At 38.5% G+C, this 27,577-nt stretch overlaps 1 protein-coding gene across 1 annotated transcript; it reads right to left on the bottom strand.

Annotated features, from left to right (window-relative positions):
* Positions 1–155: 155 nt before the first annotated feature.
* On the bottom strand, positions 156–26,334 carry ICE2 (interactor of little elongation complex ELL subunit 2). The gene is made up of 15 exons (XM_084268009.1): positions 26,300–26,334; positions 25,259–25,363; positions 22,302–22,569; positions 20,974–21,093; positions 19,170–19,304; positions 18,694–18,810; positions 17,113–17,272; positions 15,028–15,212; positions 13,648–14,569; positions 10,490–10,668; positions 9,209–9,338; positions 4,396–4,480; positions 4,255–4,305; positions 2,947–3,205; positions 156–1,300 (listed from the first exon to the last, which is right to left on the bottom strand). Exons 1-15 carry the CDS (start codon positions 26,326–26,328, stop codon positions 1,118–1,120), a joined length of 2,928 nt encoding a protein of 975 aa, XP_084124135.1. The 5' UTR covers positions 26,329–26,334; the 3' UTR covers positions 156–1,117.
* Between the last annotated feature and the right edge of the window lie 1,243 nt (positions 26,335–27,577).

The following is a 27,577-nucleotide window of genomic DNA, read 5'->3' as shown; positions in this document are numbered from 1 at the left end:
GAAATTGTTTGATGAAACACTGTTTTATGTACCATAAAACAGACGTAATGCACAGAAATCTTCCCTCACAAGCAATTCTGTTAGCTACAAACACAGCACAGAATACAATGTGTTTGTAGACTAACATTCAAAACAGCTTTAATTCTTCCACACAACTCATGCTCACTAGGAAACCACATGTCACCACACTGCTTTCATAGGCAGTAGGTCCTCTTCTCCTACCTTCACTGATAGTTTGGCTTGAAATTTCAAACTGCTGATGTACAGCATAGTCTGGCTGGATTTCTGGAACATGACAAAGGCCATGGTCTTACCACTTATTTTCTCCAGGCAAACCTTAATACCTCAGGTAAGCTCTGTGGCATATCACTGTGCAAGATTTAGGCTGCAGCCATTCAGCAATACAGTACATGACTCCAATATTAATTTTTGAAGACACAACAGAATCCAAACCATTTTTTTATATTGTTTTGGGGAAGCATCAAAATATGTATTTTAGCTGTTTAGCTATATTCTTCAAGTTTTCTACTGCAAATTTATGGCACATACTAGCCAAATAAACACAGCTTTGGTTCCCAAACCTCATTTTTTACACCATCCTAAAAAAACCCCGTATAAAGAATTTAAAAACTGGTAGACACTGTTTATTAAAAGAATTAAATAATTAAATCCAAATTGTTCCACTTATGCACATTACACCACCATAGTTTTAAAGTTTGTCAGAATAAAAATTCTGTTGTGATTCTGGAAGAATTAAGGTTAACAATAAGAAAAATTACTTTTCAGCCAAGTGGTAACAGATATTGCTGTTGACTGCTTCATTCTTCAAACTGTAGATTTTCTACAAAAATCATGACACCAACAGAAGACATTTTTGTCCCCTAACCTCAGCTGCAGACAGTTGCTCGTTTTGTTCTGGATGAATTTGAGATTTTCACATGAAATATGTCCACTGCAGTAAGAAAAGATTAAAGGTTCATAGAACGTCTCAGCTGTGGAACCATTTCCCTTGCCAGCTTCTTCTGGTTCCTTTGAAGCTGCCAGAAAGCCTCAGATTTTTTGCTTCATCTTGTCCTTCTCCAGGCCATACTTATCATGGCTTGGTTCACCTCTATTCTTACTTGAGTTGCATTTTGTTGTACTTCATTTTCCACTTCCTGATTTTTTGTTTGCAGTCGTTCTTCTTCAGCTTCTTTGCAGCCACACCTTTTCTAACAGGCTTTGCTGCATTGCCTTTTGTTTCTGTAGCTACCGGCTTTCCCTCGTAGGGTGTGTCTGATTGGACTTTTGCCACAGCCACCTAGACACACATGGGGAGAGAATTAGAAACCTCCAAACAACCCAACCAGAATTAATGATTTTAAATCTGTATTAAGGAAAAACACATACAACTACCTTCAGAGAACTGCCTTCTCCTTCTTGTCATTCCAGAGAGACTTAGAGGCTGCAACTGGACTGGGCAACAGGCACAGCTGGTCTTCCTGCCACCAGTGGGATCTGACCAAACCTGTCTCTTGCCTATGTGCCTGGATTGCCTTCTGGCAAAAACCTAAGTGCATGAGGTAACTAGGAACTGATGCACAACTGTTTTGCCCTCATATGAAGTCAGAATGTGACTGAAACACGTAACTGGGCCTAAAAAGCTTCCCACGCTCCCCTACGCTAGGCACAGTGTCAGCACGTGGCTTTTACACAGATGAGGAAATCTATGCTGTAAAGAACAATGCTTACAAGTCTCTTTAAAGTGTCGTTCTACCTGTTCAAAATGTTAGAGCTGAGAATAAGATCTTTGGGACATTTCCAAAGCATGACATGCATCACTTATTCACCAGCACAAATTACAGCAGATTGTATTTCCATAAAAATTCCACAAAATTTCTATCACAAGTTTCTTTAGATGCAGACAACTAATTTTTCTTCTCATACTGAAGTCTATTGTTTTAAAATCAGCAACAACAGCCAGATATTAGTGACTTTTTGGCTATATTAATTTTTACTGACCCTAATGATACCTGGAAAGATCACAGTCAAGCATCTGAACCATTTTATTTATTTCTATTTAACTGCACTCTGAGAAATGCAAAATCTAAATGCTGTGTAAAGTTGTTAATTTTCAGTAAAAAGGAGCAAGCATCCCACACACAAATTTCTATTTATGGCTGTAATATCAAAGTTGTGTTTTCCTAAATTTTGACAAAGGTACACATGGAGACCTAGGTAGGATTGAAAAAACAGGAAACCAGGTTTAAAGATCCTTCCAGAAACTTTCTGAACTAAAATTTATCAACAAGCAGCACTATCAGAGAGGCAAAATTAGAAAATCCTTCTAAGTGTGAATATTGTATCTGTTTCAGCAGTACTGCAAGCCTATAAATGACAAAGCTTTTAATTAAGCCAAACACTACATTATTTCTGCTCACACTGAAGATGCAAAACTTCCCTTTTAAAGAATTTTACTATCAAACAGGGAAAAAACCCTGTACTTTAAGAACACCCAACAAGACTCAGTGTATCAAAGAACCTCAATAATGGCTTAATGGAATAGACCCTGACAGCAGAATTCACCACACTTGATTTTACCTGTCTATGGCTGTGCCCATCATCTTTACTCTCATAGTACAGGAGTAAAGACTCCTGCTGACACCTCTACAGCAGGAATGCTACAATCTATTTAAAAAACCCATCATGGTGAGGGAAGGCATCTTACCAAATATTCCATTTCTCTGTGTTAACAGCACAAGGAGTTAAAATGTTTTTCCATACTGCAACCTTTAAAGTGAAGTGAATTGGTTTCCAGGAAAAAAGCATTACTACTCTTGGCAGCGGATCCAGAACCCTAAAGGGTGTCTCTGATCTCCAAAGATAACAGAAATATATAAGCTACAGATCCATAGGACTGAAATAGAACATTTCAAAACTGCTAACCTGCTTTCATGTGATACTGACCTTCTGTTTCCACATGGCTTCCTGGGGTGCAGGTGGAAAGGTGCATGGAACTCTTCCATGATTCATGTGATAGGGCAAAGGGATGCTGGGATCTAGTGGCACCCACGGGACTGAAAGAGTGGCAGGTACAGTAGGCAGATCACAATGAGCTTTATGTAAGTTATATGATGCTCTTGTTGTCTTGTCAAGAGAACTCTTGTAGATTGCAACTGATGAATCTCCTGCAGCATGAGTCAGTAAGTAAGAGCCCTCCTGTAAACTAAAATGATAAAGTTCTAAATGAAAAGTATTTGAATTTTTTTTGTTTCAAGTGATCAGAGTAACTAATAAGTTCATAATGAAAAAGCAAGACATTTTTAGATATTTAATTACCAATCACAATTTTATAAAAAGACTATAAACAAAAAAGGACCAATTAAACTGTTTTGATAAATACATGATATTTCATTTGTTTATAATATATTCATAATGTACTGTTTTATCATCAAAGTACTGACTGTCAGATACAACAAAACATTCAAGCATATATAGAAAAACATCCATACTTGGCAAACTGTAATTCTTTAACCAGCACCTTACAAAGCATGGTGCACATACAGAGACACAAAGAACTGACATGCTTTAAATACATGTAGGATTAAGCAGGTTTTCAGGCAGATAAATGTCAACCAATTGCCCATATAAAAAAAATTATCTTAGCCTCAAATCACAAAGCTACAGAAATTATGAAGTGTAGGAAAACTCCTCTATAATTTGAATTAAGTGGCTTCATGCACAGTGCAAGAAACCTGCTTCTCACAAAAAAAGACAACACTTGCAGGCTAAAAGGCTGCTAAATAAACAAAGAAAAGAAAGGATCAAGAGACAGACTGCAACTTTGTAGAGTGAAAGACACATGCTGTTAAAAGCCAAGCTAAGCAGAAGGGAAACACAAAGAGTATTAATTCTATATACTAAGCAAAAAGACTAACAAAACCAGAAATCCAAATTTAAATGTCAACCTATATAAAGAATATGAACATTTCACAGGAGAGAGCTGTAATCAGCTCAGAGGTGTCCAGTGTCCTCTCAAGTGATTCATTAAAATCAAGTTTTTATTCCTTTGCATCATTTATACAAAACCTGTAACCATAAGCACGTTTTTACACAGCACTGCATTATGCTATGCTAGACCTAAAAGAATCCAGAAAATATTTCAGGTTTAAAAAAAAGATAGAAGTCAAAGATCAGACAAGCATTCTACAGAAGAAAAAGGGTGACCTGAGAAATGTTGCAATTAAATACAATGGACAAGAACAGAGAACTTACTCAGACACTTTCTGCAAAATGTGGTGAAGAATGTTTAATGAATTTGCTGGCCTGCAAAAAAGAAGAGAGTTACAAGTGCAATAACTTGCAAGGCTTGTTAGGGTTCAAATTCATCACCAAAAAGCTATGAAAAATACTCACTTAATCAGTCCAAGTTTTTCTCTTAACACTTCTGGAGAAATCTTTTCTAGCATAACAAGCTTTGATGTAAAAGCATCAATATGTCCTAAAAAATATTAATTCAATTAACACACTAAAAATAAAACAAAAAAATGTAAAAGCATAATTTGTATATCTAATCATTTTAAAAGGAATAAAAAAAATTGCTCTCCTACAGCATAAAATTGCAAGTATTTACAATTTTCCACAATATCAGCAAGGAAAACAAATAGCTGCTTTAGGTACAGACAGCAGCATGTGGGCTGTCTTTCTAAATCAGGGAATGACAATGCTTCCAGCAAATCCTACATTTTGGGTGATGTTTGGGATATGCAACCTCATCTTTCCATGGCCTTGATCTCATCAGTTTCTATCTTCTCAAGTTCTTTTGATCCTTATTACTATGCTTCTTCACAGAGCAGATGATGAAATTTTCTCTTTTACAACAAATTTACGTCTGAGGTTTCCTATTCTGATATGTTGTATGTCCAATTGTGTCATTTCATTTTTCTGGGTATTCTGTACCATATTTCCCAATGTCTTTTTTTTCCCCTCACTTTAAAAGTTACCATTTAAGCCTTGTTCATGGCAAATTGCTGCAGCAATTCAGTTCCCCTTACATCTGTAAAATAAACAGTTTAGTCCACGTTTTCACTTGCTAAGCAACAACGACCATTAGCACAGCTTACACACTAAGGTAGTGACTGTGCCTTACCCTCAGGTTCTCCCCCATGCTGAGGTTTTCCCAGCTTCCATAAGAAGGATGAGGAGAAAGCAGTGTAATAAAATATGACCTACTCAATGGAATTTACTGCCTTACTACAAATCTTCTCTCGTAGGAAGTGTAAATGCTTCAATGGCACAGTTATAATTGCTAAACAAAGCATTTCACATTCCAAGCTAAACATTACTAGCAGTTTGTAATTTTTAAATGCACTGGGACAACTGATTTCTTCTAAACACTGTTACACTGTACACTGTTACTTTTCTTGGTATCAGTATTTTGTGCAAGACTAAGCAGCTATGTTTAACATTCTGCATTGCTGACTAGAGGAAGAGACACCCAAAGTCATTGTAACAACAAAATCTCTGTTCTTCATTCCTTCTGACCTTCTCATTTCAGAAACTTCTTCATTTCTAAACTCACTGACAGCACAGCTTGGAAAAAACATTAACTTCTCATACCTAATTTATATAACCATACCTTGTATTTGAAAACACTTGACATTCAGTAGGTTATCTATACAGAAAGTACTTCTTTCCAACCCATTTTTCAAGCAATCTTTATTTACAGGCCAATACTATCCTGTTCAAGTGAGGGTAAACTAAGTAAGTTTTGCTTAGGAAGTTAATGCAAGTAAGAGAATAATGGCTGGGGTGAAGTGTTCCCACAAAGCTTATCACAACATTATTTACTGCTTAGAAAAAAATATCTCTGGTTTCGTGCAAACAATCACTATCTTCTCTGAGAACATGCAAAGAAAATCAACTTGATATCACACATTGCGATTTCTGCAGGAGGCCACAGTTACACTTTTCTTTCTCGTCTCCTGCACTGGCAGCACTGCCAAGTCACTGTGCTGAGCTCCATGCTCCCTACCTCAGCCACACAGTGCAATACAATACTGAAGAACAATGCCAGGCAGTTATGGGGCACAGAACAAAGTCCAAAGATCCTTCCATTCATACTTAATTGGTAATACAAAAGATTGTTGAGACAGTGAATTAAAGTTTGGGTTTTTTATTCCAAGATCCAGGAACTCCTAAGCTTTCAACACTGAGATCTGCTACACACTCAAAACTTCTAATTTAGAGGCTTCACAAAGAGATCAACAAAGTCTCAAAACTGTCTGAACAAGAATGCCAGCTGTAGACACTGTGTTAAGACTGGCAAAATCAGTTTTCAGTTGTTCCATACTTTCACACCCATACTGTGGGATAAATTAAAGAAGAGCAATACTATGGTCAATTTAAAAAAATCCTTTACTATAGGACACAATATCTCACTTGAAATAATTCAGATTTTAGCATGATCTAAGAAATCACCCTTAGAGAATTATCGCCCGTATTTCAGGACAAAGCTTTTGGTTGCAAAGAGCTAACTAAAAATCAGGACACTTGCAACATTGCAGTGTTCATTGCTTCTCAGAAATACAAAATGAAAGGCAGAATTTCACAGCTAGCTTGCATGATTTCTCAATGAGAACCAAAAGAATCCCTGTAGAATATGATTACATATTCAGTCAGTATCAAAAGTTGGTGACATGCTCTGTCTTTGCAGCGTGCTTTTTTTTTTTTTAACAGTGGTAGGAAGGGGCCTGCCCCACATGCTTGGATGACTGATTTACTGTGCAGGACAGCAACAACCCACAAGTAATACTGTGCTTCCTCAGGAACTCATGAACCCCACGGTGAACGCCGTGCTTTGCATTTGGAGGAAGCACATCTAAGAGCTGACAAACAAGTCACTGGAATAACCAGTGTTTCTCCACCCCAACAGTTTTTTCTCCCAAGCACACAAACAGAGACAGCATGTCAGAGGCCAGGCCACCAAACAGTTTCACAAGCAGCACTCTGCACCCTTTTTGCAGCTAGAAGGCATCTACGAAGGGCACCACCGAGGAACCTCCGTATCAGAAATAAATGGCTGTTTATGGCATAAAACCTCCTGCAGCACAAAGCCTGCTTTCTCTTACACTCCTGAGCACCTCTATAAAAAAGGGTGTTGTCTGGATGAGCTGCCTGCAAATCTCTGTGCACAAGCTGTACGTTAATTATCATGTAACTGATAGGAGATTATATAGATGGCACATTCTTTCACTGAGTTTGTGCACGTTGTGAGCAGATTAGCCCTCTCTACAGTTTCACTGTTCCCTCTTGCTGCTTGTGACTCTAGTAATGGTAATAAAGATGCTGATAATATTTTCTACAGGAAGTTAAATTTCAGTGCAATTCAGTGTACTGTTCTGCTTGTTAAAAAAAAAAAGAGAATAAATCTTTGCTATGTTAAGATATGATTTGAAATGGAAAACTCTGTGCATTATGAAAATAAAACCTCACAAAGAGATAGAGAAGGGAAAACCAACAGCAAATATTTCTATGATAGGGTGAAAAAAGGTATGTAAAAAATTATGAAAGTGAAAACAGCATTTCTAAAATAGTATTCCCATGTGAGCCACCACCAGGAAAAGTGTAATTCAGCACACAAGTGGACAGGTTAGGCAACTGCTGCCATAACAACCATAAACACATAATTTTTTCTACACCAGGACAAGGCAGTCCTCAGTGCAGAACATTCATTTACTGTACAATGGGAGCATCCTCACTCTGCAGCAAGTGCCAAAGATATTCTAAAACATGTTTTGACTAATCCCTTTGCTGGAGATTTTCCCTTTTAAAACCTTATTAATTACAAGGTAATTGGTATCAGAGAGCTCTACATATATTAAAAAGGGTTGTTAAAATAATATAAACTTTCCTGATATTTAAAGTGTCATGGTACGAACATGATTACAGCATTTTCTACAGGACACTTGCTAGTGAAACTTGCCTTTCAACACTGCATTCCTAGTGCACTTGACTTATGTGATTTTGGATAAGTGGTCTCTACAAGCAAGATATCTTTCTGCTAACATTCCTGTATTTTTTTTATTTCTGCTGTATTGTATTTTTCTTTTCTGTGATCTGCAACTGTCACCCCTTCTACACGAGATCTGTAGTTATCTGCTTCATTCTGAGTATTTGTGACTTCTCATTCATAGATCCTACTATTGCCAGTTTCCATCTGCTGTGTGATACAGCACAAGGAGTACCAAGACCACCCCTCTGACAAGGATGCTTCAAGTCTTATCACATATTAGGAAATTAAATTTCATGTATCAGTTAGATATGGACAACAGAAAACAGAAAATGTGTTTAAGAAAGATCATCCAGTGTTCAGAACTCCTGAGGAGTTTTCAATAAACTTATGCTATGTATTTTTCTTCTTCCTGTTAGGAATTTCATTTCTGCAAAGCCAGAAAATTGGTTCTGGTACCTTAGATGTGAGCCACACATATACTGCTCTCAAAGTATTTAATTCCTCTTATTTCTGAAGGACAGAACTTGGCTAAGCCCTATCTCCCTCGTTTTGCCTCATTCTCTTGTATCTTACTATCCAGATGTTACCATTGCAGAAATATGAACACTGTTGCCTGTTTTCAAAGAAAGGTCAAATGTTACATTTTTTCCCCCCACGCTGCAAGCTCGAAGGCCAAGGGATCAGTCAGTATCCAACAAGCTGCATACCTGATCCTGTTTGTCTTTTACTTTTGCTATGTAATAATCAATGTATTTTAAATTACTTCACAAAATGTACATAAGATACATGCATAGCTCACATTTAATCAATAAGTATTTTACTACTCCTGCAGTGAAATAATTCATGTTGTATATGACTAAGAAAAAATACACACCCCGCCCCACAAAACCTAAAAGATACATTATAACATAAAGATTACCAGCTTCAGAGCACTAAACTCACATTACAGATACATATTTTTGAATGGCAACTAAATGCAGCTGTTGGAAAACAAAAGATTACCAGATGCTATTCATCCAGTCGAATGATCCGTCTTAACCATCCAAGAGAATTTCCAGACAAAGCGCTTATTTAAGGTAAAAGTGAATCCCAAAATGATAAAGTTAAAATAAATCAAGACATAAGGAACATACCTTCAGTAAGTATTTTTCTTTTTTGTTATTCTACAAATATTCATACACCTTTTTTTTAGCAAAAATCAACGCACGAACTTACCAATATAAAATAAGCATTCAGAATGCAACATACTCTCTGTCCACAACTGACACACTTCACTTTCTGTAAGAGCTTCCACACCATAGTAAGCTTGGTATTCTAGTTTGGGCAGGAGGAACATTGGAGTAAGCTACAGGAGTGAAGATACAAGAAAAATCAGCGTTTGTTGTCCAAAAAACTGACCGCTGTTGAACTACGTTTTGCAGCCGATAGTCATCATAGTCTTCCACTACTGCTGAAGCAAAACAGACATTTCACAGCATTTGCCTGACGGCTCATAAACCAAAAAAAGGGGAAAACCTCATTACACGGGATAGGGAACCGCGGTCCCCACACACTGCGGCGCGCGACTGGCTTTGGCGGGCACTCTCCTGTGCTCTACTGCCCCCTGCAGGCCTTTCGCAGGAAAGACGTTATTCTGACCGCTTCCTACAGGCGGGTTCCCGCCCTTGTGTCCGGCCCCCCCCTTCCCCGCCCCGATCAGCCCCACTCGAAATCCGAGCCTAACGCTCGGACTCCCGTTTGAGACCAGAGAATAACCTTCACGTGTTAACACTGAGAGAGAAAAATATGGTTTAAATCACGGTTTAAGTTTCGGAAGGAATTAAAATACAAAACAACAGGACTCGGTTTCTCATGAGCAAACTAAGCAGCTATTCCTGTTGCTTGTCAAAGAGATGGTTTTTCTTCCAAGTGAGACTGTGAGCACGGGCCCTCAGCAAGTCATCAGTCACAAGGATCTATTTCCATTTCAACAAAGCACAAACACCTCAGAAAATGCCGGTGTTCTGGTACTCTGGGGAGGGAGAGACCACATCAACTCAGCTGAATGGTTCAGAAGATTTCTGACAAAATAATGAACCACTGAGGATTCCAGAATCAACTTTCCTTCTGATGTCACAAAGAGTATTCGGATTACACTTGCATTTAAAACATTTTATTCCTTATGACAAATGATTTGCTAAAATGCATACCATAGTCTTTTCAAGCAGAACTACTAGGGTCTCTTTTTATTTTTAACTCTATCTGTTGTTTAGTCTATCTCTTACTTCTCTGCTTAACCATGCAAAACAATAAACAGGGGGTAGGGGTATAGTGAATCCTGCTAAAAAGTATTTATGATTATGAACATTCCAAATCCTTGGGCCAAAACCTTATTTACTGTATTAACATTTGAGAATAGCTCAATCTGGTATCAATTTACAGACATGCCAACTGAGCACAGCTGTTTAAAAAAGCAAAACAACACGAAAAACATGAAAAAGCTAACAAGATCAGTACCTTCTGGGCCTTTTTCTTTTTATGGTACCGTGGCAATGACTTCACTTTCTGCACGCTGCAACGCACAAGTAACAACAGATCGTTCAAACTGAACAGCTTATACACAAGGTTGCCCTCCTGAGGTGCTTTATACTCTGAAGGGTCTTCCTCAACCACCTGAAGTTCGTTTGGCAGCTTTCCTATAGAAAATAAATAAACCAGAAAATGACAACTTTGCACATTCTTTACCATGAAGGTAATTAGGGTTTTTTCTTTTGCAATAGATTTTTTTTTTTAAATAGGACCTGGTTTGTTTCCTAAGATTCTGGGGTGAAAACAGTCACATTACACACAGGAAGTCACTCATTTTTTATGCATAATTGGGAAATGTTCACTGTAACTTTAACGAGTATGCTTTAAAATATTAACACATTTTATCCTAATAATTAAATTTCTTACACGAGCAGAGCCATGAGACTCCATTCTTGTTCAGATGGTGGTCAAAGGCTAGTTTTTAAGCCACAGTCAGCATAAGACAAAAAAATTGTTTCTAATTAATGACCCTGAGAACCACCACCCATCAGTTTCTGAAATACCTCAAAACTTAGGTTTAGATGGTACCATAGCAAGCAAGTCAAGTTTGCTTCAACTTCAATTTCAATATTAATATATTGAAAAGAAACACTTATTAGGTCTCCAAGTGCAGCTCTGAGGTAACTTGACAAACATCCTGCATTCCATAGAGAAATGTTAAACAAACTCCAACTTGTTTAAGTTAATTTATTGAACACTTATCCTGTTCCATGTCTTGCAGATACGTGGAACTACGTGTCAAAACCACAACTATAAACAGGTATTGCTACACCACTATGAATAAATACACTGAACTTAAACGTAGAGTTTATCAGGATCTTTGAATAAATATATGCTGTGTGAGGTATTATCACCCAAGTGAGGCGAAATATTTTTCTGTCAGTAAAATATTTAACTCAGCTCTGGAGTCCTGTAAAAAAAGACATGCAGAGAGGTTTATCAGCTTGCTACAGAACTTCCACTTTGTAGAACTACGCTTTCTATTCTTCCACAGTCACACTTCAGCATCTTAGCAATATTGGTGTCACTACCTCTACTAAAAAAAAAAAAGAAAAATTTCCTGTATTCCACATCCTGCCTTTCTAAGGGGAAAAATAGGAAGAGTACCATGCTGCTCAACCCTTCAAACTCAGGGTGGCTACATGGTCTTGCAGTGACTAATAAGATTCAGTTAAATCAGTAAAAATGTAGGAAGTGATAACACGATTTTAACTAAAACAGAATTAGTTGTGTTAAATGTTTCCATTACAGATGAAGTAATTAATTCTTACGTGATGAAATGCACAGCTAGTCAGAGAATACCAGTGAAACATTCTCCCACCAAAAAGCACTGATTCATTCAGAAAAATAGTATCTGTCCTGATGAAACCTGCCTGAACTCCCATCAATTTACCTAAGACAATGAAGTGCTTCTATCTTCAGTTGTACAGAGCTGAGAAGCAACTCAGGCACATCAAAAAAACCTCAAATTCATGGACCCTAGCATCTTTAAGACTCTCCTTGTTGGCTGAAGCTTGGGTGTAGTATAGGTTAAATTTCCAGCTAAATGCCTGAAAACTTGGCCGTGACTTGTAGTGAGACATTCATTAGTCTTCTGGAACAGACTGCTAGGAGCTAGAAACAGCAAATGAAATGGAAGTCTTAGAACTTAAGACACTCCAATTTAAACTTTTGTTTCAAGTTGCAATTGCATAAATTTGTCATGGTTTAGCCCCAGCCAACAGCTAAGCACCAGGTGGCTACTTGCTCACTCCTCCCATTCCCAGTGGGATGGGGAGGAGAATTGGAAGTAAAAGGTAAAACTTGTGGGTTGGGATAAGGACAGTTTAACAGGACAGCGAAGGGAGAGGAAATTAACCACAACAATACAAAGTGGTAGACGCACAATGCAGTTTGCTCACCACTTGGAACCTGATGCCCAGCCCACCTCGGAGCAGCAATCCCTCCTCCCTGGCCAGCTCCTCCCTTATATACTGAGCATGACTGTCATTTGGTATGAAATAACCCTTTGGCTAGTTTTAGTCAGCTGCTCTGGCTGTGTCCCTCCGGCTCCTTGGGAGAATTAACCCTACCTAAGCTGAAAACCACAACAAATTTGATTAACTTTTTCTTCTATTAAAAATGTAAAATATTCCATTTTTTGATTGACAAACTATTTTTGTAGACCAGCATACTCAAGAATTTTACTTTCTGAGAAAAAGAAAGCGCATTTCACTACCATATGATTTCCTTTTCCTTCCATAAAATCCTAGTATACAGCAACTTTTTTGTTTCCCTAAGGCAAAAGATCTCACATTCACCTCGGCGTACAAACAGCTCCCAAAATGCTCCCTTATGGGTGCAAATTCTCACAGAGTAGGTACTGTTAAAAACAAAACCAAACCAAAAGTCACATCTCTAAATATATCATAGAATCACAGAATTGTAGGGGTTGGAAGGGACCTCGAGAGATCATCGGGTCCAACCCCCCTGCCAAAGCAGGCTCCCTAGGACCTGTCCTTCTCAGCAGGGCTGCTCTCCAGGAGCTCCTCTCCCAGTCTGTATCTATGTCTGGGATTCCTCAGCCCAAGTGCAACACCTGACACTTTGCAGTGTTGAACCTCATTAGGTTCACCGGGGCCCATCTTTCCAGCCTGTCAAGATCCCTCCTTTCCTTCTGTTGTGTCAACCACACCACTCAGCTCGGTGTCATCCGCAAACTTGCTGAGGCTGCACTCAATTCCATCATCCAGGTCATTGATAAAGATGTTAAAAAGCCCCGGTCCCAAGACAGACCCCTGGGGGACACCACTTATCGCCGGCCTCCACCTGGACATAGACCCATTGACCACCACCCTTTGTCTACGTTCTTTCAACCAGTTTCTTATCCACTGGATGGTCCACCCATCAAATCCACATCCCTCCAGTTTAGAGATAAGGATGTGGTGGGGGACTGTGTCGAAGGCCTTGCACAAATCCAGGTAGATGACATCGGTTGCCTTCCCTTTATCTACCGATGCTGTCACTCCATCATAGCAGGTCACCAGATTGGTGAGGCACGACCTTCCCTTAGTTTTACTCTTTACACAATGAACACAATTACTTACTCTTTGGCACTCCCTGAAAAAGCCAAGTCCAGGTATTTCTGGATGAGGTGCTGGGATTTAAGGCAGGCGCTGGTACCGTTTCTGTGCTTGAGGTCACTAATGGTTTTGGAGATTGAGGCACGTGGGCATCACAGCTCACCACTGGCTGCTCGTGAGCTTTTTGGGAAGGTGACTTGAGAAGTTCAGTTTGCATTTTCAAAATATGTCCAACAGGATCAAATTCTTTGGACAACTTTCTTGTACGCTTTTTGGAGGTATTTTTTTCCTGTTCCACAACACCTGAGTGAGTAGTCGTGCTTGCTAATGAAATCTGGTTGGGGGAAGGTGATTTGAAAGTCTCTGCTGAGGTACTAGAAACAGTGTTTGGTACAGACGTTTTGCAACAATCAGTGTTTTTACATTCTGTATCAATTATCAAACGCTCTTCGTCTGTGTCACTACTGCATAACCAAGTATAAGCCTCATTTTTTTGTGCAACATCAGACACTGTCGTGTAACTAACTGCATTGGGTAGACTAATAATTTTCTTTTCACTGTCCAATACTTCTCTGGTCGTGACATGCTGTGCTTTGCTCAGCTCTACATCCTCTGAATTAAAGCTTTTATGAGATGCACGTTCTTCAGGGCTCAAGCACAGACTACCATCTAATGATGGAAGCTGCATTCCTTGCTCAGAAATGGTGTCTTTCACTTCTTCACCTCCACTGTTTACGGTGGATGTAGTTTTTTTCCCTGTTTGTAGGCCATGTGATAAAACTTCAGCAGGATTACTAACTGTAGGACAAGTACTTTCCATTTTAGAAGTTCTTGAGAGCTTAACAGCTGCTCCAAAAGTTTCCAGTTCTGTAACATCATCATCAAAGTCCATTCCTGTGTCATCTGGGAGAGGAATCTTCCTGTGCTGGTATGCATCAGAAGTCATCTTAACACAGAAGGACAAAAAAGTATTAAATCAAACACACCAAGAAACAGAATGTGTTAATCACATGCGAGACACTGTCAAACTGAAAACATGACAAATGTTCCACTATCCCCAATTTGACTGCTGGGAGAGAGGGGCAGTAATAGGAAAAATATTTTGTGTGTTTAACAAGGAGTATCTTAAGTCTTAGGAGATGAAAAGGCCTTTAAAAAAAGAAATGAAGTTCATAAAACTTTCCCACTTAAATGAAATGTTCGAAATACATTTTAATAAAAGCTAAGAAGCCGATGTGACACAAGCATTTAAGGGATCTAGACAGGTATTTTAAAACATAGGGCTTGTAACTGAGCAGTAGAAAAACTACTAGCTGGAAACCTAAATGTTCCTTCATTATCATGAACAAGTAACTTAGAAATTATAGTTTAGGCTTTTGGGTTTGTTTGTAAGAAGTTACATACATCCCACTGAAACAAATTGTCCTCAGCTGGTTTGTCCATTGATATATCAGAAATGGAAACAGAAGATGGTTTGTTTGCTAGGAAGTCCATTGGAATTTCATGGAAGATTTGGTTCCTCTCTCTTATAGTCATTTCCTTTTTCAGCAGGGGTGAATCAACATAAACCACTTTAGCTGGTTTGCTGCCTTTTGTAAGAATGGAAAGGGATTTAGTACATATTAAATGGAAAGGAAAAAGATCATTTGATGAGGTACATAGCACATCTTTCAACTTCCAATTATTGTCAAATCCATCTACATTCACACTAGAGGAAATGACAGAAAACAAAAGTACGTCCAGATACAGTGTGAAATATTAGGATCCTGCAGCAACAACACACACATTAACAGTCAATAATATTTTAAATGCTGTTGTAATAAAATAAGAATTAGGATTCATCATTCCTTACACAGCGTTTTATCATCAAATGTATTGTTTTCCAAAGAGAATTTTTTCTTCCTTTGATGAATATCCCTGCCCTCCCCCCACCACACGCCCCAAACTCTCAGTGCCAAAAACAATGGCTGTAGTTTATGTTTCTTTTAATCATTCACTATGCCTGGGCTCTGCTGCCCTCCATCGAAAAATAAGAGCCAGTACCCTGCCCTGTATTATACACAAAAGCAAAGGCACACAGTGAACATATCAGCCTTTTAGGGGAAAAAACGTAAAAAAAAAAAATCTATGGATTAAAAAAAAATAAAATCATTAATGCAAGCAGTGGGTTCCATGGAAGGTAGAAAGGGAAATTCTGGTACATATTGCTGACGTTTTCTGAATGCCCTTCAGCTGTTAACTTCCGATTTAAACCTTAGATATAAAAACTATAAAGCTGATATAAAAGGAGTCAGGCACATATTTACAGATCAAGTAATCTAATTTTGTATAGTCAAGTGCAAAATTTTTAAGACTTGCAGATATTTGTTAGCTTATTTACTACTATCCAGAATTCTGCTATACAAATCTATGTGAAACACTGAGACATTCCAAGACAACAACCATTATAAATACCGTGCAAAACCACTAGTGCAATAAAAACCAAACAACACAACCCCAAATCCAAAAGGGTAACAAGAGAGAAAATAATCTATATCCACACTACTGGTGGAGTGCTTCACGACTGAAGTGTAGCACTCATATGTTCATCAGTTTATTCAGAACATTTTTGTTGTGAATGGGAAAAGTGATCTCCATAGACATTAATTATTTATTCATTATTCTACAATGTAAATGGGTCCTTTTAATTCCAGAAAATGTGTGGTTCCTGTTTTTCATAAAACTTCAGAATTCATATTTTTAACTTATGGAAATTAGTTTACCTGAAAATTTCAACAGCTTCATGCAGCTCTTATTTCCAAGAAGCACAGCTTAGTATTGAAAAGCAAAAGGACATTTACCAGACTGTTTTTTTCCCCCAAGTGGAAAACAGTTTTATGTCCAAAATCCACGTTAATAGTGATACCTCTAGAGGCTGTTACTATTCTAAGCAACAAGGTGCAACACAGCATAGAAAACAATGAAATGACCTTGCTATAAGCCTTCCTCCTTGAAAACAGGACAAACTATAGCAATGAAGTTTTAAAATTGCTTTTTTATGATAAATTTCATTAAACCAAGCATTTTTCTTCACAACACAAAGGCCTCCTTATGAGGCAACAGCTAAAAACTATTAATTTCAGATTTTCACCCTTTGTGTCATTACTAAGTCAAGTTTTATTACTTTGATTCCTTAAATTAAAAACACAGAAGTATTTAAGAGTAACTATTTTCTTACTGCTCCATTCTAGAGTGCTGCTTCTTCAAAAAAGCTTTAATTATAAACTCAGATTTTTAACTATGATTTTCATTAACCTCAGCTTTTTAAAATAAAACTAAAATTTAACTCTCTTATTATTGTGTGAACGAAACCAAAGTACTTCTACCTTCCTGCAGTTGGTTTTATTGGATTTTCAAATTTCCTGCTCTTCAGTAAGCTTGAAAAGGATGAGAATATATAAAAGTCTTCATGGATAAAAATGTAACTTTTATAACAAAAACATACTATACCTGCAACAGGGATCATTTTAATACAAACTGGAATTTCCCACTGTTCCTTGTAGTTTTGTCCGTGATTATTCAGTAAAGTAAATAATGATTGATTACTTAAAACAACTTGAGGACAGTATTTCAAAGCAAGTTTTTCTGCATTCGAATCTGAACTAATATCCTAGACAGAAAAAAGTAACATTGTGAAAGGTTTTAAAGACAGAAAGACATATTTAAATTCAAAGAAATCCCCCTAACCCAAATAAATATAGATTATCTCTCCCCTCCCCCAAGCCCAAATACCATGACAGTGCTAGACTTCAAAATCAAATGAAAATGCAAATAAATCCCCCTGAAGGCTTCTGTCTGAATCTTACGCATCCACCTTGCAGCATGAGATAATGCATCTTTTTAACTTGCATCTTTCAGGTCATTCCTATTATTTTTACTTAGGCTGAATAGGAGCGTGGATGACTGTGAAACACAGGAGTGCACTGCAGAAGAAGAAAACCCCCAAACATTCCCTGAAAACATTACAGAACCTCTCGAGTCAAGCAACAGCACAACAGACACCTAAACATTTAAATATAGCTAAAACATTACCTGCAAAGAATCTTAAAACAAATATCAAAGCATAAAGAATACAAATTCAGAACTGAAATTATAAAATTATTAAACATTGTAAGTACAGGTCTCCCTGAAGAGAAGAGGCTGGGAGTGCTCATGAGGTGGGAAAGCACCAAGGATTAAGACAGTAACAGAAGCCCAGGAGCAGTGAGGAGAGAAAAATCTGGGTACGTTCTTCTTTCTGTCACCTGAGATATAACCAGAAACATTCTCTTGAGTTGTATATAATTCTCATGTAGCACCTTTACTACTTTCTTAGGAAAAAAGTATCTTTGCAATCACAGTGCCTCTTCCAAAAGTTTGGGTAGTGATGTGTGAACTCCCTAAATTAGCATGTAACAAATTATCTGCAATAAGCAGCCCCCAAAAATCAAATTCAACAGAATGAAAAACTCACTGATTTCCTCTGTGAAATTACACAGACAGAAACATCTGATACTTAACAGTAAGATGGAATGGAATCTAAGAAGTATTCATCTCAGCATTGAAGTTTATGTTGTTTGTCAAAAGAAATTCTCAGGGTAAGCTAACTTAATTGAAAACTAGAGAGTCTAAAGTATTTCTTCTTACCCTCACAATTTCTTTTGTAAATCAGAAGCCTTCACACCTACATGCATTCCAGTGTGTGAATAGTCACTCACACACTGAAAGGCCAGCTTGGAAATTACAAAACAAAGTTTAAAAGGAATAATGCTGTAACAAACAATTCTATCTAGATTTCACATACAGTGTGCTCCAATTTAAGGACCTCTTGCCTTCAAGATGCACTAGGTTCAAAAGGTAATGACCCAACCTCTGAAGAGGGCAGTGGGATTGCTCTACAGTAAATACTACACAAATAATGGCATAATATGTACTTCTTTGCTACATGATATGTAAGATTAGCAAGGGAAAATAAAAAAGCTATGACATAAAAGGATCTACATGCTTCTCTGCAAAGCAAGCCTTATAAATGACAATACAAAGGTTACTTACATTGTGCATAACAGAAGCCTTTTTCTCTGGAGTTATAATAGATGTAACAGTTTTATAATCGGTGGGTAGCTGAACAGTCATGGCAGGGAAATATGTTTTACCATGTCTTGCCGTACCCTTGAAGAAATCAAGCAGCATCAGCAAATAGCTAGAACTGAAATCATGCAGACTCAACACTGCACTTCTTATAACAAACAATATTAAGAATTTATGCAGGTGCATTCTAAAGTTAATTTTAAATTTAAAAATATACTATTAACGTAATCTTTTCACTGCAGACTTACAGTGAAGGGTGTTAACAGCCTCACTACCAAAATAATTTCATTAAAATTTTCATTAACAATTTTAATTAAAAATTATAACCCAAGCACTGATTAATACTTGTTAAAAACCCAGATCCTTGCATAACACAATCCAGATATAATTCTACTTATTTGAAAACATCACCAAAACAAAACTTATATGTAAGATATTACCATTACAAGAAGAGTTTTTTCCAGCCTAAAGGTCAATTGTGTTTGAAACTTTCCTCCCATGATACTCATAATCTCCTGGAGCATGTAAGACTCAGGATACTTTTGCACATGTCCAATACAAGCACGTAATAATTCCTAACATATAAAGAGAAAAAAATAGGTTATGCTTTTGTATCTTTCATAAGAATTTAACTGAAAAAATTCCTGAAATTCCAAGTTTCATTTGCATATACCTTCTGTAGTGTATGCAGATATATTTAGCAGATTACTGCTAACAGACTTGTCAACTTTTTCAGTTTCAGATAGTATTTGAAAAACTCAGAGAAACTAGTACAACTCTATAATAATCTTGTAATTACCGGTATCAGCACTGGAATGTATCCTAAATTCTCCTCAACCCTTCCTCATACTCAAGGCTAACAGCGTATGGATAGAGGCTCACCCCAATCGTAAAACAATTATAATTAGTATAGTTTGAACAGCGCTAAACCACAAAATCACTCTCTTTTCAGTTAATTCACCTTGGCTTTTAGTGGGACCAGTATTTTTTTGTCTAACTATCTAATTTACACTACGCCTAGGTAGAAGTCACCAAGGTGAAGCCATAGGAAGATTCTGCATGTGTTGACATTTCTTTCATGTCAATTCCAGACCCTCAAATAAAAACCTAATTCAGGCAGCAAAAAAAAGAAAGTCATTCAGGTTTTATTTAGTAAGTAGAGTAAGTTTTTTCTGCGAGTTTCATTTAAAATGGAATGTGACTCCAATTTTAACTCAGGATTTAACTCAGGATACCAACTTGATTTCAAGTTTGGAGACATATTTTGTCACCAAACAAGATCACTTAGAAGAAAGGACACAAGCCTAAGTTACGAAGTTATATCAAGTCTAAGGTGTAAATCCAATTTTTACAAAAAAACCCAAGACTTTTGTCCTCATGTGTACCCCAATCACATGTTAACAGGAGAACAAATTTATTTTGTGCATAGAAGAGCACGTAAGAAAGTGTTATGGTGAAATAGAAGCAATCCTCCTGGATTTAGCTAAACACTCTACTCCTTAGTAAACACATATTTTTCTACTTTATTCTCTAAAAGAAAGTGATGTGGCACTTATGAGGAAAGACTGAAAATTTTAACAAAAGTATACTAAGTAGGCCATTTCAATTAAGACAGTATGAAGAAAACTACCAAACTAGTTAACTGACTGATGAGTAAGCTTAATGAACCCATATTCTGTCATTCTTTTCCTGAAATGTGCTCTTAAACCAAGAGCAGTGTTCGAAAGTTGCATTCATGTTTGATTTTAGAATCAAAGTGCATATTTAACACAGCATGCACTTGCAGATGATTATGATTGAAGCCTCAGTAACCTCTGATTAAAGTGACTTTGTAACATGCTAGTGTGGCAGAAAAGCTTGACATTCTGTGTATGCAGTGTATATTTAGGACCTTAACATTCTACCTACGTAGAGTATGTTTAGGAGACGCTTGTTAATGCAAATGCACACTTAAAGTGTAATTTCCAACTTCCCACATATAAAGGTGTAATTTACTTAATTGATGACTAAATCTTTGTATGGTATTGCATTCAACGACCTCGCTTCCATCGTATCTTCATGGCTGCAGTAAACTGTGGGCCAAGCCATGCTGAACAGCATAAGGGAAACAGTGACTTATATCTCATCCCAACATGGAATCCACAAAGTCCAGGGAACATCACATCCCATGAGCAGTGCCTACATATCTTAATCACAATTCAAATATGCTTTAAGAACAGAATAAAACACAGTATTGTGAATTACCTCAGTATAACGCAATGCGTCTTCAGAGATAGTATCATAATCTTGGGAGCAGCTTTTTGCGGCATTTTGGGCAAATTTCATAAATTCTGCAATTTCATTGTTTACTACTTCTTTCATTTGCTATGGGGGAAAAAAAAAAGTAAAGTACTATTTTTTAAGACAGAATAGAATCCTCTAGGCTGGGTACGTAACCACCAAAATTTTCAGAGAGGTAGTACTGGTGACAGTATGAGGGAGGGCAGAAGTTCCACATGATGCTCAATTTGGCAAGTCTTTGCATATGTTCAGAGTTTCACTTAAGTAAAGAAAAAAATAAATTCTCCAAGGTCCATTTTCCTTGAACAAAATTCAAAACCAACAAAACAACACCCCCAAGAAACAGCAAACTTCTTTTGATCGTATACTGGCAATTTATAAAAATTTTGGTTAAAACACATTGCTGGATCAAGCTTACATAACAAGAGGAACAAAGATAATCTGAGCTCTGACTTTATAAGTAATTATAGTAACCACACTGCAGTAGGTACTGATTTGCCTGGGAATGACATTGTTACAGGATCAAATAAAGGAATCAGCATTAACAAGGAAATATGGGAAACCAAAGGCAATGGCTCAAACCCATTTGCTCATTAATTACATTACACAGGATTCAACTAAAATTACATTTCCAACCAACACGAGACATAGCTTTTCACTATTTAAACAACACTGCAGAGACTGAACAGCAAGTGTGAACTTGTGCCTTTACTCCCATAACCAGTGATAGCACAAGCACAGAAGGTCAAGGCACAGGTCCTCTCGTGCTAATGAAAAAGGATCCTATCAAAAGGGTGCTGTCAAAGATGACATTGCAACGTATCCATTTCCTAACATTACACAAGACTGCTACATGCCATTATGAAATTTAAAAAAAGCACAACATGAAACAAACAAACAAAAAAAACAACCCCAGTAAGGTCATATCTTAACTTTCCCCCTCATTAAAAACTGTGGGTTTTGAGGGATGGGTAGGTGGATGTTTGATCAGCTATCACAGATCTACACTTACCATCAGTTGTATAGACTACTACTAAAACCCAAAAAACTACCACAAAATCCATGAAACCCCCACCAGTTTTCAATGAAATAACCAAATATACTTTCAATTTATATTAAAAAATGCTATTCTGAATACTCTAAACCCATATTACCATTCATAATACTATGTTAAGAGGGAATTATGACAAATGGAATTTAAAAAGATTTCTGCTACATTTTTCAACTCTTTGTAACAAAAAAAAGGTATGACTCCCTCTGTGATGTTCATAGTCACATATATGTACACTTACCAGATATGTACCTAATTCTCTTTGACTTGCTGCACTAACTTGAAAATGGTTTAATTTTTTTGAGTACTTAGTCATCAGATATAAGTACATTTTCTGCTCCTTCTCAGTCAAACATGAGGTAAATGGATAGGGGAGTCTAGGTTCTGGAAAAGGATGATCATCAGTTGTGCTTTTAGCCTCCGTCTCAACTGCATCTGCAGCCTGAATGCCACAAGTCTGTTTGACTTCCGAAGAGCTTGCCAACGCCTCCACATTTTTCTTTGCTTCTCTGAAAGAAAAGTAATAAATGACAGAACATAAGACTTTTCATATAAATATTAATATTTTTCAGAATTAATAAAGGCATCAACGCAAGCCTAAACTCCAAATCCAGCAGAACGCATGTGAGACAGTGCACTGTTCCACTTCCTAGTCTATGTCATAGGAACTTTCTCATTTTGAAACCTCACCTAGACAAGTCAAACTAACCCTTACTACCAACAGCAGGTTTGCTACTGGTTTAAAGATGATTTTTTTTAAAGAAGCAAATGAAGTAGTGTCTACATTGGTCTGTATACTCAATATGGATGTGACAAGCTAAATACAAAACTGCCTTTTTTGTTCTAGAAACACCCATTTTTAATGAGAAGATACTCAACACTTCATCATTCACTGGTGACTCATGTTTGGGAACAGTTTATGCTCAGAAAGGTCTAACTTTGGAGTCAAAGTCATGATAGTAAAGGAGAAAGATAACTAGTAAAAGCCTTTCTTTCATTGTAAAAGAGGCAAATTAAAACTATTTAATTGTAAATTAAGACCTTTCTAAACCCAGTACAAAATTCAAGAAATTAATTTTCTAAACAATGATAAAATCAGCTGCCAAAAATCATACCGGGCAGAGGCAAGAGGTGCAGCTGCCCTAACAACAACAAAGGAATATCATTATAAAGCTGGTTCTTTTTAAACAACTCCAGTATCTGAAGGCCATCTTAGTCCTCCTGCTCTACTTAAAATAACTGCTCTTAAGAGAGAATATATTTAAGGTTAATAAAATGAACATTAACTGCTGATCTTGGAAAAAGCATATTTTTAAGATACGATTTCAGCAGCAGAAAACATTTCAAGTGTTATTCAAACCCAGCAGTATCACGTCCACAGTTCTTAATAATACTTCACAGCTGTCTCTCTGAATGAGAGAATGTGTCCATCCTGGTGCCACAAACTGGCAAATTTAATTAAGCTGCAGCAGCGACAAGATGCTGACTCAGATATGCCAATGTAGGAATATCAAGAAATCCAAGCTGCTTAAATTGGCTATATTCAGCACTGAATGAAATGGCAGCACATCAAGATCATTTCAGAATGCAGTTGTGTCACAGTCTTCATCAGGGTACAAACCAAAATAATCTGACAGAGCTTTTCTGTCTGTATTTACAGCATCATACTTTATTTGAGCCAACGGCTTAAATTTTTTGCCTTCGTTTTATCAGCAACCTGTCTTCACTGCTTCTATGGTGAGAAAACATACATTTTAGTAAATATCTATCAGAAACCCTACTATAAAAATTGACAGTTTTCCTGCAGCTTTTACTTTCACACTTGCCTCAACAGGTTCCATTTCTCTTCTTCTTAGCCCCAATATAACAACTGACAAGTTTCCTCCAGGTTTTACTTTCACATTTGTCCCCACACAGTTCACTTCTGCTCCTTTTGACTGTGGCCACACAACCCAGTTGTGTGAGTTTCAGAATTTTTTCTGGTTGTAACCTCTCTTCTGGTTATGAACCAACCCAGCTTTACCACACACAACTGAATGCAATCCCACTCTTGCCTGCAGTCATGTCTACTCCAGAAGCCCTTCTTCTACCTCATGTCAAGTGAGACTCCTACAGCAATATACAGTACACCCAGCAGCAAGCTGAGAGGGCTTTGGTCTACTCTGCCAGTTAAGGAATGCGATTCCAAGAAAGATGAACCAGAAAAACCTTCCCTAGCTAAAGACAGGGCATACACAGAGCCATGTTACATAGACTGGTATTCCCCTCAAATGCATTTTCTCAGTGTGTGTTAATAAAAATACAGTAATTCCCCTTTACAAAAAATTATTTCTCCACATGCTGAACTTCCCACTTAAAGCACAGTAGCTATGACTCCCATCAACAGTCTTTGTGGTGTGAACACTCATCCACCATGAGACACTTAGCACTTTTATCTCCCTAGCAGCTTAAAGACTTTATTTAAAAAAAACCCCAATAGCATGAATACAATCCTCCAGCAAAACTCAGCAGCACAAGTTATGCTTTTCCCTATACAAATAAGTGTTGATTCTACTTCTGCATCTTAAGAAAACAAAGACATCAAAACTGCACAACCAATACTACCTGTACCACCTGTGTTCACAGCATTTCATTTCCCGTTCTTCAGCTAACACTCTATACAGTTCACTCATTACTTGAGGAATTAATTGCACGCTGTTGGCTCTATGTAAGCAGCGTTGGCTACTTGTGAAAGACAGAAGTAAAAAGGATTTCAGAGTACACTATCATCACTACAAAGCATGAAGGCAAGGTCACATGGCAAGACATTAATTTCTAAAACAAATTAGGTCTGGCACATGGGATACAGGATCCTTACTGTGACCAGTTAAAAGTGTATGTCAGTCTTCATCCCCCGTTGACAAATAAGAGAAAGTGAAATATCAACAAGCATCACCTCCCCAAAAATGAGTCAAACTCCCTCCCAAAATGCCCGAAAATACCACCCACCCTCCAAAAGATACAAAAGCACAGAGGGCCCAATCTACTCTTCCTGGTTTCAGAGGCTTTACAACAGACAAAGCACAGCCCAACTGCTAGACCAAGGAGTTGGTAACAAATCCTTGAGCACCAGGTAACATGCAGCTTTTCCTCAGAGCAGTAGGGGTACGTATGAATAGGATGACAAACAGCAGAGAGTTGTAACATAACAGAATATACCTGTTTGATAATTGCCACAGTTCAGAGATGCTCGGAGCCAATGAATATTTTTCATAAATTTCATGTGAGAAGAATACTTCGTTGCCATTTTTTGGTGAAATGTCCCTGATAATGAAACCAAAAAACCCAAGAACATTGCGTTATGCAAAATAATTAAACCTTTGATGAAAAAGAGTGCCTTTAAAATATATATATATATGGCTATTTATACAGCCTTTCCACCTTCTCTCTTTACAGAAGTTACATACACACTAATTCCCTGCCTGTTTTTAATACTAAAAATACTCGTGTTCTTCACAGTGTAAGAACAACAACTTAATACAGGGTATAAATTCAAGAAATGACAAAATTCTGATGGAGTTACACACTTAGGGATGTTCATTAATACAAACCAAACGTTTTAACTCCCTGAAATTCTAATACAACAACCTTGTTTTTCATTTTTTGGAAGAAGAGGCATTTTGTCTTCTACACAGCCCTTATTTTTTTTTAATATCGCACTTGCCCTCTGCAGGGTTTCTACAGCGCCAAATCCTCCCAAACTGTTTTGCAAGGCTCGAGGAAAGGCTTTTTGCCGTCTTGCTCACAAACTAATTCAAAGCCATCTCACCTCTCTAGGCTTAAAAAGCCGAATTACCTCTTTGTACAGCTTTCCGTATTAAAAGCAAGCGCAATGTCACTGCCCCAAACCCACACCGGGGAAGTGTATTATTTAATTGTCGCTCGTTTCTAAACACACGTAACCGTACAGGCTGCGTCACCCTGAAGCACGCTCGCTCCTCCCTTCTGCCGCTGCGAGCACGACTAGAGATGACGCCGTCCCGCCGTCCCGCCCTCCCTCAGCGACGGAGCGGAGCCAGGTGGGGGCGGGAACCCAGACCCGCCCCGCTCCCTCCGGGCGCATGCGGGCCGCGGCAGCACGGCGGGCTGGGCGGCGCCGCGTCCTCCCAGCGCCGCAGCGCGGAGCCAAGGGGCTCGTTCTCACTCCCGCTCTTCCAACGCGCCCCGCTGGGGTAGGGGGAGAGGGGGAAGCGAACTCACCAGGTCAGCAGCTGCCCCTGGGCCGCCATCTTGTGGGACCCCTTAGAAGAGCGTGTTTGTGGGCTCCTCACCTCTCTGCCGCGTGAGCCGGCCACACGTCATTGGCCAATCAGCGCGGCATATCGCCTGGCGCGCGGGATCAGGTGCTCTGAGTCAGCCAATGGAAACATGGGCCCGAGCAGCTGCCGGAGGGGTTGCGGCGGCCATCTTGTGGCGGGCTGCCCCGCAGCGGCGCGGGTTGCGGCGGTGTGTCGAGGCACGGGCGAGCACCGGCCGCGTCCCGCCTCGCCGGCAGACGAAACGTGTCTAAAACTTGTCAGTGCCGCGGGCTCCGCTTCGGCTCCACGTTCTTCGCTAAGGTGTGGCCCTGCCCAGATGCTGGGTGCCTCGAGCGGCAGTTCCCGCCCTGGGTGTGCAGAGGTGGCTCTGCCGGGCAGCTTTTTCCTGAGGGGGTTGGGACCGCCTGTGAAGGGGCTGAGTTGCTGCATTTATCAGCTTCCCCCCACTCCGGGACGTCCAGTTTCCCAGGCTCCCTTCCCACAAGTGTGCAGAGCCATTAGTTTTATTTTTTTTATTTTTATGATCAGGCTTCCTGATGTCTTAAAACGGGGAATTATTCTAAGTAGCTGTTGGTGCAGGCAATGCAAACTCACCTGCTTGTGGTGTGCAAAGAATGATCCCCCTCACAGCCTTACAGGTAGAGAAATGAAAGCAGTGAGGACCCGTGGCATTTACAGGGCTTAAAAGGGCAACTAAAACTCCTGACACTAAATGTAAACACATACAAACACTGAGATGATTTAGAACAATGTCTAAACCCACCGACAAAGAAGTCTCCTTAGCTTGCTTGCACATCAGTTTTAGGGACGTAATTTGATTTTAATTTTGGCCTTTGTTCAGTTTGTGCATCTCAGAGAAGTGGAAGGGTTTCTGTCTCCCTACTGGATCCACACAGAGCACAGTTCCGGAGACAGCTTTGTAAGGAGTAAACGTCAGAACCCTGGTATGGTAACAGTTACATTGTTGAATGACTCGAAGACTTATTTTACATTGTGAATGTGGCAGGTTAAGCCCTACTTCAGTCTGCATCTCTTGAAAACCTTCAGTCTCGTTTTATTTTAACAGTGCTACTTCCTACATGTCATCTTTCTACTTCCATGGTATAAACGTGAGTATCAGGCAACACCATTTCACTGTGAGGGTGACTGAGACCTGGCACTGGTTGCCCAAAGAGGTTGTGAAGATACTTGGAAGCTGTCTGGATATGGTTCTGTGCAG

This window comes from Gallinula chloropus, assembly GCF_964237585.1.
Source record: "Gallinula chloropus genome assembly, chromosome: 9".
Classification (NCBI taxonomy): Eukaryota; Metazoa; Chordata; class Aves; order Gruiformes; family Rallidae; genus Gallinula; species Gallinula chloropus.
Note: the sequence above shows the minus strand (reverse complement) of the source record. Positions and strands in the feature narration are given on the sequence as shown.

Excerpts from the sequence above, each read along its gene's own strand:
- ICE2 (XM_084268009.1), bottom strand. The coding sequence starts at position 26,328 with ATGGCGGCCCAGGGGCAGCTGCTGACCTG. Across the intron at positions 21,094-22,301 it reads GAGAATTAGGTACATATCTG|CAAATGAAAGAAGTAGTAAA; the intron begins GTAAGTGTACAT and ends TTTCCCCCATAG. Across the intron at positions 3,206-4,254 it reads ATTTTGCAGAAAGTGTCTGA|TTTACAGGAGGGCTCTTACT; the intron begins GTAAGTTCTCTG and ends TTATCATTTTAG.